At 55.8% G+C, this 12,319-nt stretch overlaps 1 protein-coding gene across 1 annotated transcript in view; it reads right to left on the reverse strand.

Annotated features, from left to right (window-relative positions):
* The window catches only part of ZCCHC24 (zinc finger CCHC-type containing 24), a 63,191-nt gene that overhangs the window by 6,688 nt on the left and 44,184 nt on the right, over positions 1 to 12,319 (reverse strand). The window contains exon 3 of the mRNA XM_042907894.1: positions 5,203 to 5,367. Within this exon, the coding sequence (XP_042763828.1) occupies positions 5,203 to 5,367 (165 nt within the window). The remainder of the gene's footprint in view (positions 1 to 5,202; positions 5,368 to 12,319) is intronic.

A 12,319-nucleotide genomic window follows, 5' to 3' on the forward strand; every position in this document is an offset into this window, starting at 1 on the left:
CAGTATTAATGTCACATATCATTGTTGCTATTATTAGTGTGATGTAGGACTGGGGGCAGGCTGGGAGCGAGGGATCCAGCTGAGTCCCCGTGGAAACGCCCTTGCGATACCCTCCCCATCCCTCCTCCTTGGCCGTGACCCTATCAGTGTCCCTTTCCCTTCCCTCCATGGGTCGGGGCTCCGCTGAGTGGAGGGCGCAGGGTGGGGGGGGGGGAGCCGCCAGGATGACTCCCCTCTGTGAAAGGAAAACCTTCAGCTGCTGGGATGGACCACCCCAGGGCCGCCCCCACCCCCCAGCAGGGAGGCAGAGCCCTTCAGTGTTTTCTTCTCCTAGGGGGCAGGGGAGCCGCAGCCGGAGCCTGACGGGAAACAGATGTGGCAGGAGAGGGAGGAGAGGGAACCGGAGGGTTCTCAGGGGATGGATGCCCCACAGGTCAGAGCTCAGGGGGCAGAAGAAATAAAGCAGCTCCTCTCCGCCATGGGGGCCTGGGGGGGGGGGTGCGGCGAGGGCCCCAAGTCTTCCTCTGAGCTCTTCAAAGGCCCCTGATTGCTGGGGAGGCGGGTGGGGACATGCCCCTCCCCACCCAGCCTGCAACCCCTCAGAGACAGAGGAGCCAGGTGAAAAGTTCGTAGAGTCCAGGAGAGGAGATTGGGGATGCTAGGTGCTGGGACACTGGGTCCTAGGCCCCCTTAACATTGCCTGGCTGAGGGGCTTGCTCAAGCCCTGTGGTCTCTCTGGGCCTCAGTTTCCCTACTGCACACAGCAGGGTTCAACCAATAGGGCTGACGGACGGAGAGGGGAAGAGCAAAGCCACATGTTTCCGGAGGATCCTTCTGGGTTGGGTACCAGTGCAGAGACTGAGCCTGAGTATAGGGGTGCCCGTGGGGGGCTGCGCTGAGACTGAGTGTGGCAGGATGCTCCAAAGCACAGCTGGCCTGGGGATGGCGGCTCCTTCCTCGTGGAAGGAGCGAGGAGCCCTGCCCTGCCGGATGCTAGGGCAATACAGGGGCAGGGGCCGAGGAGGCTGGAGCCACTGCAGGGAGGCTGGCACCCTGGCCTCAGGCCTTTGGGTGAGACCGTGCCTCTCTGCTCAGGTTGCAGAGGGTATGGGCATCATAAGGACCAAGTGAGCCTCCCAGACCCCCAGCACCGACCTAAGTCCTGCCCTGACCCACGCAGCTGAGCCCCTTTGGGGGCTCCCCAGCCCAGCCCGCCACCGTGACGTGGCCTCCGTGCTCCCCTTTCCCTCTGGCCCCAAACTTGATCCCTCTTCATGAAACCCAGCTTCTCTACGGACCTTGAGTCAATCACTTACACCCCTTGCCTCTGTTTCCCCCTCTGTAGAAAGGAAAGACAGCAGTGCTGACCTCGTGGGGTAGCTGAGAGGATGACGGGTATTAAGTACGGTTATAATTTTCCCATCCTTGCCCTCTCCCATCACGGGGACCCACCTGCAGCCTCCTCTCTCCCTCCCGCCCCCAGGAGCACGCTGAACCCTTCGCTCCGGCACACCCAGTGCCTGTGCAGCTGAGCTGAGACACGTACTGACTCCCGCCTGGCCTCAGGCCTGGGCCCCCCAGCACTTCAACAGACCGTCTCCAAGCACAGAGGCAAGTTCAACCCCATTTCCCACCTGGGGACCTTGGGAAGAAGACGGGGCTTCTCAGGGCCCTGCTTCTCCTCCCTGTGAAATATGGATGAACAGAACACCCCGTCTGAGGACAGAGTATACATGAGGGGTGTGTAGGGACTCAGCAGATGATGCCCAGAGGATGATTCGGGCCAGAGTTTCCCTAAATGCCAGTTGCTAACCCTGTCCGATTGAATCCCGTCGCTGCAGTTGGAGAAGGGAAGGCCTAGAAGCCCTGAACTTGGTCGTCCTTCAGCACCTGCACAGATCTGGCCCCGGAGGAGCCCTCAGCCAAGTGGGTCCATGAGAGAAGGAATGAACCCCTCTGAACAGCACTGGCCATGCCCCAAGTGCCTCTGGGAGCGAGGAGTTCAACCCACAAGGTAGCGTGATCATTGTCACACATGGTGGGAAAGGTGTTTTGGACTGGCGTCTCTGACCTCAGGAATTGCCGGGAAATCAGGAACCAGGACGCCTTGTCTCCTTTGAACTGCCCACTCCTGGCCCCATTCCCTGGATGTGCTCCCCAAACACTAGGCCCACCCACCGGGTCACCAGGCCTGTCTTGGCACTCCTGGGCCTGGGTGCCCCCCTCTTTGCCGTTAGGATGTGGGCTAGGCTCTGCCCCTAAGGAGACCCCCGTCTGCTGGACCTTGATGGCCAGCTTTGAGTCTCCTTGCCCACCTGTCATAGTGTGGTTGATGGGAACCACAGAAACCCTTGGGGGAGGGGGTGGGGAGGTCTGCAAACAGAGGCAATGGAGGCCAGCATGAGGGTCATAAAATCACAAGATGTTTCAATCAGGAGAATCCTCTCAGATGGCTCCCACCTGCGCTAACAGGATAAAGCCCAAACTCCACACCGTGGCCTCCGAGCCAGTCCCAGGCGGCCCGCCCCACCCCACCTCTGCTTCACCCCTCAGCTCCACCAGTGCCTGACCCTGGCCTCCCCACTTCGCACATGCTGTTCCCTCCAGCTCGGCCACCCCCACGCAGCCCCCTGCAAGCCTCCACCACAGCTCAGCCAACATCAGTGCCTCACGGGAGCCTTCCCCAAGAGCCTCAAAGCCCACCTCCCTTCCTGGCCCGCCTCCTCCACCCCTCTGCTCCTGCCATCCTTCTTGGTGACTCGGCCCACACGGGGAGGACTGGCCCTAGCCCTGGCTCCTTAGTGCCCCCACGCCATCGTCAACGTGACCTTCTCTCCCACTGCCCCCTTGGCCACACCCTGGACTTGGTCTTCAGACCAAGAGCTGCTCTCTGTGCAGCTCCACCCGGCCTGGGCCCCGCCGCATCCTCCCTTCCCATTAGGGCCCTTCTGGCCTCCCTTCCCGGCCATCCGGCTGACATCCCAGGACCACGCACGATCACACTTCTCCAAATATGCCAGCTCTTCAGCCTTCCTCCCTCTGAATCACTGTCCTGGCAAACCTCTGCCCCCGTCCACTGACTCTGGCCCACGCCTGCCCCGTGACCCTGCTGGAGCAAGTCACAGAACCAGGCTGGTGGCGCCAGTTACAACCTCACACCTCCCCGGGCCTGGGACGCAGCTAGATTTCTCTAGGAGGCCCATGTCCTCCGTCCTTCCCCGAGGCCACCACACCCCTCCTCACTCTCATTTCTCCTGAAAACCTCCTGTCCCATTTCAGAGAGAAGACGGAAGCCTTGGAAGTGAAGCTCCTCTTCTTTGTGCCATCAAACCCACCAACCTTCCTGACCACTCCCACGTCCCCACCCCCACCCCGTGCCATGGTAAGGCATCACCCCCTTGCTCCCGTATCATCAGCCCTTTGCTTCCTTCTGGATCCTTCTCACTTGCCTGTAACATGCTCCAGGACTTCCCGTCTCCATAACACCCACCTCAATGCCACCTGCCCTCCCGTGGCTACTGCCCCTATCGCTGCTTCTCTCTACAATCAACCCCCCTTGAGGGAGTAGACAATGAAGCCTGGCCCAACGGACCCCTCCAACCCCCGTCATGGCTCCACAGCCACGGCCCCAGACGACACGTCCACTAAGAATCGACGTCTCCACTCTGTCCTTAACGCCTGACCTGCAGGGCACCGGCTTAGTGGTTCTCAGACCTTAGGTGCAGTTCAACGAGATATGCATGTAATTTGAGGACCACCTCCGTGTTGCCAAATCTCCAGGGCACTTGGCCATGGCCATTATACCAGACATCTCTGCACCAACCACACCTGCCCACTTGAACGGTACACCGCCCCCCACCCCCCGACCTCCAGGACTCCATGCTCCCCGGTTCTGCTCCGTGATGGATCCTTCCCCTCCAGCTGAGCCCCCAGTGCTGGGATTCTCCAACACATGGACTGGGGAATTCTGTCTCTACTTTGTCTACATTCTGCAGGAAATCTCATCCACTCCCTACATACCTCTAAGTCCATGATACCCGAGTATGTAGAAGCCACTGTGACTTCTCAAACGAGCTTCAAAATAAATCCGACTGCCTTCTTGACGTCCGGACTTAGATTTTTCAGGAACATCTCAAATGTAACATGTGTATCAGAGGACTTTTGCTTTTATCTGGGATGCCTAGGTCTCACCCTGCCCTGCCCCCAGCCCAGGATGCCCACCTCAGTAAGCGTACTCCCTCCACTCAAGGGTGATAGTTCTCCTGGATTCCTGCCTCTCCCTCACCTCCCACATCCAATCCGGTGACATTTTGTGTTGGACTCAGGTCCAAGGCCACCTCCTAGGTTCAGACCTTTCCCAGCACGCACGGGACGGCATGGCTTTCCCACTGGACTCCTCACTTTTGATCAGCCAGCCCCACCAAGACTAATCTCTGCACACACCCAGAATAATCATCTCAAAGTAAAGCTGACAGTGCTGTTCCTCGTGGGTTTTGAGAGAGCACCCACCCCACCCCACCCTATTCCTCTTGCCCTGCTCTCCTGATTCTTCACTTAGGTTTGGGCCTTGACCACCCACGTCCTTAAGGCCACGGGGGATTTGCACCTGCTGTACTGTCTTCTTTGGATGGCTGTCCCCCGCCTGTAACAGGTCTGGCTTCCTCCCATCCTTCAGGCCCCAGAGTAAACGGGCCTCCTCTTTGCAGCCTGCAGTGAGTACATCCTCCCTGGGATGACACCTCTGTCCCCCAGGCCCCAGCATGCCCACGTGTACCTTGGCCACCAGCCCCCCGCTCAGCGCCTGGTACACTGAGGCCGTCCTGTATACATGAGTCAACTGAGCGAGCAAATGAACGAGATACGTGTTCTCTGGAGTGAGTGCCCTGCTGCCCCCCACATCCCCGCTCATCTCACAACGGGACCCCGAGCTCATTAGTACCGAAGAATTCACCGGGGGTCTGTGGTCGCAGGGTCTTGGTGAAATTGCCCCTTTACCCTCCTTCCCTGGGGAAATGGTGCTCCCTCACCCCCATTTCGGATGAGAACAACAAAGGGCCAACGTGGAGAGATCTGGTCTCCTCCTTGTCATATGAAGGAGTAAACCAAGGCCCAAGAGGGACAAAGTCACCCTCCCCCACACCCGAGGCCCTTCAGAGAGCCCCTCCCGCCGTGGCTCCCGCGCTCCCGGCGCCCACAGCTCACCTGCTTGTGCGGGTACACGTTGATGTGGCACTTGATGCACTCCTGCCCCATGTTGGCCCAGGAGTTCCCGCTCATCCATTTTCTCTTGCACTTGGGGCACTTATACTCGCCGAAACAGCGCTTCTTGCCCTGGTACGGGGTCAGACCCTCGCCTTTGGGGCGTGCCTAGAGGACAGGAAGCAAACGTAGGGCGTTGGGGTCCACCGGCCCAAACTGACGCCCCTACAGGGGTTGCCCGGTCTTCCCCTTCAGCCTTCACACTCCATGTGCAGACACCTTTCGTCCCCATCCAGGGAACACCGGGCGAACCCCAGAGCACACCCGGGATCCCAAGGCTGGGAGACCCACACAAGGGAGACAGAGAACAGAGGAGGCGATGGAGGGTACACATCCTTTCTAGATTTCGGGGACCAAACTGTGTGATGGTGGCCAGGAATTACTTCTCTGACTCCGATGTTGTAAAAAGGCAGCCAGTGGTCGCATGCACCCGCACACAGGTGCTCTTTGGCCACACGGTGGTGTGGTTTAAAGGGTTATTGGGCAGTGTGTGGGGGGGGTGCCTGGGTGGCTCAGTCGGTTGGGCGTCCTACTTTGGTTCGGGTCTCGCGGTTCGTGGGTTCAGGCCCCACATCAGGCTCCGTGCCGGCAGTGCGAAGCCTGCTTGGGATTGTATCTCTCTTCCTCTCTCTCTGCCCCTCCTCTGCTTGCGCTCTCTTTCTCTCTCCAAATAATAAATAAACTTAAATGGTTATCGGAGAGGCAACGCAGGCACAACGAATGCAACCCGGAAGGTGTGTCTCCCCTCCCCCTGGTCCCGGCCACAGCTCCCCTCCTGGAGGCTATCTTCATTTTCTTTACACCACCCCGGGATGGGTTCTGCATTTACAAACATACACAACATATAGACACGCACTCACGTCCCCATCCCTCACTCGAGGGACACCTTATACCTTCCGTTCTGCATCTTCCCTTTCTTAGTAAGCTATCTCGGGCATATTATTATTGTGAGATACGCAATAACACACCTCTTCCCTGCATCAGTACAAACAGCCCTGCCGTGTTCTGTTTAACAGCTGTACAGCGCGGCGTCTATGCGAGCTCTGAGGCGCTCGCCAAGCACCACGACAGAGCACCTGGGTTCTCCCACTCTTCAGCTATCGCAGTGCGACAATGTGTAATTGTGTGTGCGTGCGTGTGTGTGTGTACGTATCACATTTTGCACGCGTGAGGGGACGTGTGGGGGATAAATCCCCAGAGATTAAACCGCGGTGTCAATGGGGATGCCCGCTTTCAATTCTGAAGGATAATGACGCATTGCCCCCGCCCCCCGCCCCCACCACCCTGCAGGGGTACCAACTTAATGTCCCATTTTCTCGCCAGAATCGCTGTCACTGTTGCCAGTCTAAGAGGTAGAAAGTCTTCTCAGAGTGGCTTTGACTTGTCTTTTATTGCAAGAGAGAATTCCCCGTGCATTTAAGAACCACTGTGCTTCCTTGGTTAATGTGTCACGTGGGTTGATCTGTGTCCTTCGTGATCTTTTTTTTTTCTGCTGGGGTTTGTTATTTTTCTTGTTGGCTTGTAACTGCACTTTATCTATTAAAGAGACTAATTCTCTCCTGCGTGGTGTTTTTGGTTTTGGTTTAAGCAGCTTTAACAAGATATGATTCACAGACCCCACATTTCACCTGTACGAGGTGTACAATTCAGTGGGTTTTAGTATACTCACAGAGTTTTATATTAACCCTCACTGCAATCTAATTTTAGAACATTTGGTTGTCCCCCCCCCCAAAAAAAAAAAAAGAAACCCTATATCCATTATACCCTTCTCACCCTACCCAGCCCTGGGCAACCACCAATCTCCTTTCTGTCTCTAGAGATTTCCCTGTTCTAGATGGTTCATATACGAGGAATCACACAATAATCATCCTCTTGTGTCTGGCTTCTTTCATTCAGTGTAATGCTTTTAAGGATCATCCATGTAGGAGCACGTCTCAGACCTTTATTCCAACTTGTTGCCAGATACTATCCCATTGTGTGGACACGCTGTATTTTATTACTTATTCATCAGATGATAGACATTTGGGTTGTTTCCAATTTGGGGCTATTATGAATTACACTGCGATGAACATTCACGTACAAGCTGCAAGGTGTTTTATAAACTTGGATTAGTCACCTCAGTATTTGAAAATGGGACATTTCGGGGGCGCCTGGGTGGCTCAGTTGATTAAGCGGCTGACTTCAGCTCAGGTCATGATCTCTCGGTCTGTGAGTTCAAGCCCCGCGTCGGGCTCTGTGCTGACAGCTCAGAGCCTGGAGCCTGCTTCCGATTCTGTGTCTCCCTCTCTCTCTGCCCCTCCCCTGCTTGTGTTCTCTCTCTCTCTCTCTCTCAAAAATAATAAGCATTTAAAAAAATTAAAAAAGAAAAAGAAAACGGGAGATTCCACCTAGAAATAGGACCACATTGGTCCAGAAATCTCTCAGGTGACTATTCACTGAGGCTGAGGAGTGGCCCCATCACAATGACTGCACATCTTCCGTGTCGCCTCTGTTCCAACCAGCTGCTCCTTGCATTTACGTCACGTACTTGGCACTTGTAGGCTTTGGGTCTGACACAGGCTTAAACACACGTTCTCCACTGTGGATATTCAAAGTGTGGGTCCTAGACTGGCATCCGCAGCATTACCTGAGAGCTTGTTATAAATGCATGGTCTCAGGCTCCACCTTAGATCAAGTGAATGGGAATCTGCATTCTAACAAGAGCCCCAGGGGATCCAAGTGCCATTAAGTTTAAGAAGCTCTGGGCTACAGGGTGATCCGTCTCTATAGTCATGTTTGTCCGGGAAATTGCCCATTCACAAAGTAGCGCATAAAGGTTAAGAGCACAGACTCTGGACTGAAATCCCAGCTTTGTGATCTTACGCAAGTTACTCGCAAAGATAATGACAGGAACCACCATCTGACTATTCTGAAGATCAAACGAGATAATACATGTAGAACACTTAGTGCCTGATACATAAAACAGCAATATTAGTTATTATTATTTACTAATATAGAATAATAGCAGCATGTAAAGCAATAATTTCTTCCTTCAGGAACCGTGTCTCTTATCCCCAAGAGCCAATACCACCACTTGGTGACAGCCTACTAGAATTTCAGGCAAATCACTAAAAAGGGACATATTACTGAGTGTGTAAATCTAAATTTAGAAAGTGACAACAATACTGCCCTGATCTCTTGGGCCTGCTGCCTAATGTCTTTAGATCTTTATTGGCCTTCCTGGCGGCCATTACATCCTGGGGAGGACGTTCAGTCTGAGCTCCAAGGCAGGGCTGGCTCTCAGCACTGGCAGGTCTGTGAGGGAGGCTGGTTATGCCGAGGGGAGCACTCAGCATGCAGTCGGCATCCAGGCTCCAGTCAAATTGCGGTAGAGGGGTCAACTTATGCTTTGAGCTCTGTTGGTCTGAGGTCCGTGGGTGTGCGGTGGTCCCTCTGACCCCTTCTGGTGCCACCCTTCCTACCTGGTGCCTGGTACCCGCAGCTTCGAAGCAACTCTAGCTTCTATGGCCTCCCTTCCCAGTAATCCTGAAATAAATGCTAGATGCACTCTTTCCCTGGTGTCTCCACTCATAAAGGCACCTACACTTAAAAGGTGCCTTTTAGGATGGTGAGGCACATGGTAGCATGTGAGACTCCTGGATTGAAGGGGGAAATGTGGGGGCCATCACCAGTCAGGCCCACTCTGGGATCTGGCCCTACAGGCTTCTGGACTCAGAAACTGACAGGCCCTGCAGCTGGGGCAAAGGGCAGGGGGCAGGGTATCAGAGGGAGAGGGCAAGGCATCCTGGGGTCACTCAGCAGAGTGAAAGGTGAGGAATGGGGCAGAGCCGACAAAGAGTCTCTGCTTCAGAAGGAAACCCACACGAAAAAGATGATACAGAATGTGCACCAGAGAGAGAAGCAGGCAGAAGAGAGGAAGGAGCGAGGGGAGGGTCGGAAAGCACCACCACACCGTGTAATTAGAAAACCAGCCGTTCTGGAGCCATCCATCAGGGAGCGTGAACTGCTGGGCAGGGCCCAGGGACAGGGGCTACCGCCTCCTGCAGGACCAGATGTCCTCAGCACCCCATTCCCACCCTGCCATCAGGCCAGGCACTGGCACCCCGCTGCATGGGACATGGCTCACACCATGGATGCCACGGCCAGGTGCCGGTGATCACATTCTGCCTCTGCTGGGACTATCTGGGGGACCCCGAGTGAGTTACTCAACCTTTCCGTGCCTTGGTCTCCTCATCTGGAAACCAGGATCGTGGTGAGGGCCCACTCCCCAGGCTGCTGGAAGGATGGGAGGCATTCATGCATATGAAGGTGTTAGCTGACAGCTGGACATTACAAGTGCTCACTGACCATTAGCAATTTCAGGATGATTTTTCTCCTGGGGCTGGTGCAGGGAGGGGTAGCAGCTGCCTCCGGGGCGATGCAGAGGCTGGGGCTGAGACCCGGGGGGTGTAAATCATAGGAGGAAAGCTCCCAAAGATGGGAGGGCACCTGGGTAAAGGGTGGGCCCACTATCCCCAAAGATGGAGGAGGTGGCAGGCAAAACAGGGACTGCATTAGGTATTTTCACCTTCTGGAATTTTCAGGGAAGAACCAAGAAAGACAGGGGAAGGCCGCGGAAGCTCTGTGGTGCTGCTGGCGGAGAACAAAGGGAAGAGCAAAGAGGGGAGACGCTTACAAGGTGCCACCTGTGTGCGGGGCTTTGCGCTCAGGGCTCCACAGCCTATCAGGCTCCCGCTCGACTCTTCCCATAACCCTGTGGGGCAAGGAATATCATCAACCCATTTAACAGATGGCGAAACTAAGGCACAGGGAAGGGGCCGGACTCGCCAAACAGCTTCCATTGTCTGAGAAGCAGGACTAGGCCCAGCGGGCTTTTCCACGAGGCTACGTTTGGCTTCCCTTTTCTGTCTGTCACCCCCAAATGTGTCTCTACCACAAAGCTGAGGCCTGTACTCAGAAGAAACGTCCTCAGCCCCTCTGCTCAGCCCAGCCTGGCGGCTCTGCCCTCCTGCGGGTCACAGGGGGAGAAATGGCCTGCAGGGCAGGGGTAAAGAGGCAGTGGAAGCCGGGGAAGACAGGCCAGAGGGCAGCTCTCAGCTCAGCAGCAAGGAGCCGCTTCCTGGAAGGACTTACTCCAACACTGTTTATGCTTACAGAGGAGGGCAGGGCCAAAGGGAGGAGGAATTTTTGATGGAACAAAGACTTCTCTACCCCCCACACTTTCCCCCTGCCTCCTCCCAGAAAGGCCAGCCTCTTCTCATAAACTTCAACATGAAACAGACGCTGACTGCCGACGGCTCTGCAGGGGCCGCCACCCGCCCGGGCTGGGAAGGATGCCAGGCCTGACCTGCTCTCCTGACCCGGGCCCCTGCCACGTACGGCTCTGGGGAATCGCATCAGCCCCGGGCACAGCTCACTGGTGCTCGACACCACCCTGGTAGCACAGACAGGCCCTCTGGGGGCCGGAGAGGCAAGATGACTGGCTCAAGGACATACAGCAAGCCAGGGACTGAGCCGGGAGGAGGGGTTGGATCCTCCGGCCTCCAGACCGTGGCTGGAATCCTTGCAGAGGGCAGCCTGGGAAGTGGGCAGTGGGGGCTGCTGTGGGGGTAGAAAGGAAAACCTGGGCCAAGCAGAAGCTGAGAGCAAAGCTGGGCAGGTTGTGGGCAAGCCTCCTGCTTGGGAAGAGACACAGATGATGCTGACACTATCTGGGCACGGCTCCCTGTTTTTTTTTCCCAACAGCTCAGGAGATTTCTTATGGTTGATGGTAAGATGGTGAGCTGCCTGTCACTGGTGGTATGCAAGCAGAGGTTGTGTAAACCACTCTCAGGGAGGCTGCCAAGGGGACTTCTGTCTCGGTCAGACAGTTGGACCAGGTTACTGGGAGGGCGCTTGTAAGTCTTGTTGCTGGAGAGGGCCAACTAGCAGGGGTGGAGACAGGGCACTCCCAGACACCACCGGGAGTGGGACCAAACAGGTATATTTCCTGCTAGATCCCTACAGCACACAGTTTGGTGAACAGCCTTCCCGCAGCTTTTAGAAATGACCGTTCCCCCAGCAAATCTATTTCCGGGCAGCCGTCCTAAGGAAACCATCAGAGATACGGACCAACAGGGTGTTCAAGAATGTTCAGCATTGTTTATGACGTGAACAGCTACAATGAGCTAAACATTCAACACCAATGCCCTGGTGCCCTCAATGATGTTACACCCATCGGATGAATGACAGCAAAGCCGTTGAGATGCTCATGAGGAGTTTTTTTGAAGGGTTTGGGGAAATGCCAATAAAGAAAACAGGACAAGGTGACAGGACATGGGCTGCTCCCAGAGTAAACCCATAAAAAGGAAAAGTGTGCACGAAAAGGGCCGGCAGAAGACAGAAGCCTTCAGAGGTTGCCTCCGGGAGACAGGATCCTCTATTCTAATTAAGGAATTGTCTTTAATGAGTAGGTGTGACTTTGGCGGTTCATCCTGCCGCTCCCTGGCCTGCGAGCCCCTCCTGCCCACGAGGGGGCGCCCTATGCTTTCCCAAGGTGGTGGCAACCCATCAGAGATGGCAACTCTACCCATACTTGTCCCCCCTTTGCCCCTGCAGGTGTGGCCACTGGGGCTTGCTGGACCCTGGCCGGCCTGCTGCTGGTTCTGTTGGCCCGTACTCATGTCCATAGGGCGGCCCTGCCCCCAGCCACCCAGCAGACTTCCCACCTCCTAGATTCCATCCACTCCCTCAATTTTGAGGACAGCTGGGAAGTATCCGCACCTGTCACATGACATAGAGCTTGGCTGGTCAGTCTGCCAGTCGATTTCCCTGCCCCTGTTTCCTGGAGTCCCACCCAGAGTGAGTAAGCCTTGAGGGTGAAGCTTGCTGTCCTCTTGCCCCTTTTAGATGGAGTCCCTTTTGCAGGGAGAGGACACTGTCGCCTTTGGTAGCTTGTGGCAGAGAGTCCCAGGGACCCTGGGCCCAGGAGGGGGCAGCAGGGTGGGCCTGCTGAGGCTATGTCCCCTGCATGTCAGGACTCCATGCCGGGTTCTGTTCCCAAGGATGCACGGGCTCTGCT

Source organism: Panthera leo, chromosome D2 (assembly GCF_018350215.1).
Source record: "Panthera leo isolate Ple1 chromosome D2, P.leo_Ple1_pat1.1, whole genome shotgun sequence".
In the NCBI taxonomy this organism is placed as follows: Eukaryota; Metazoa; Chordata; class Mammalia; order Carnivora; family Felidae; genus Panthera; species Panthera leo.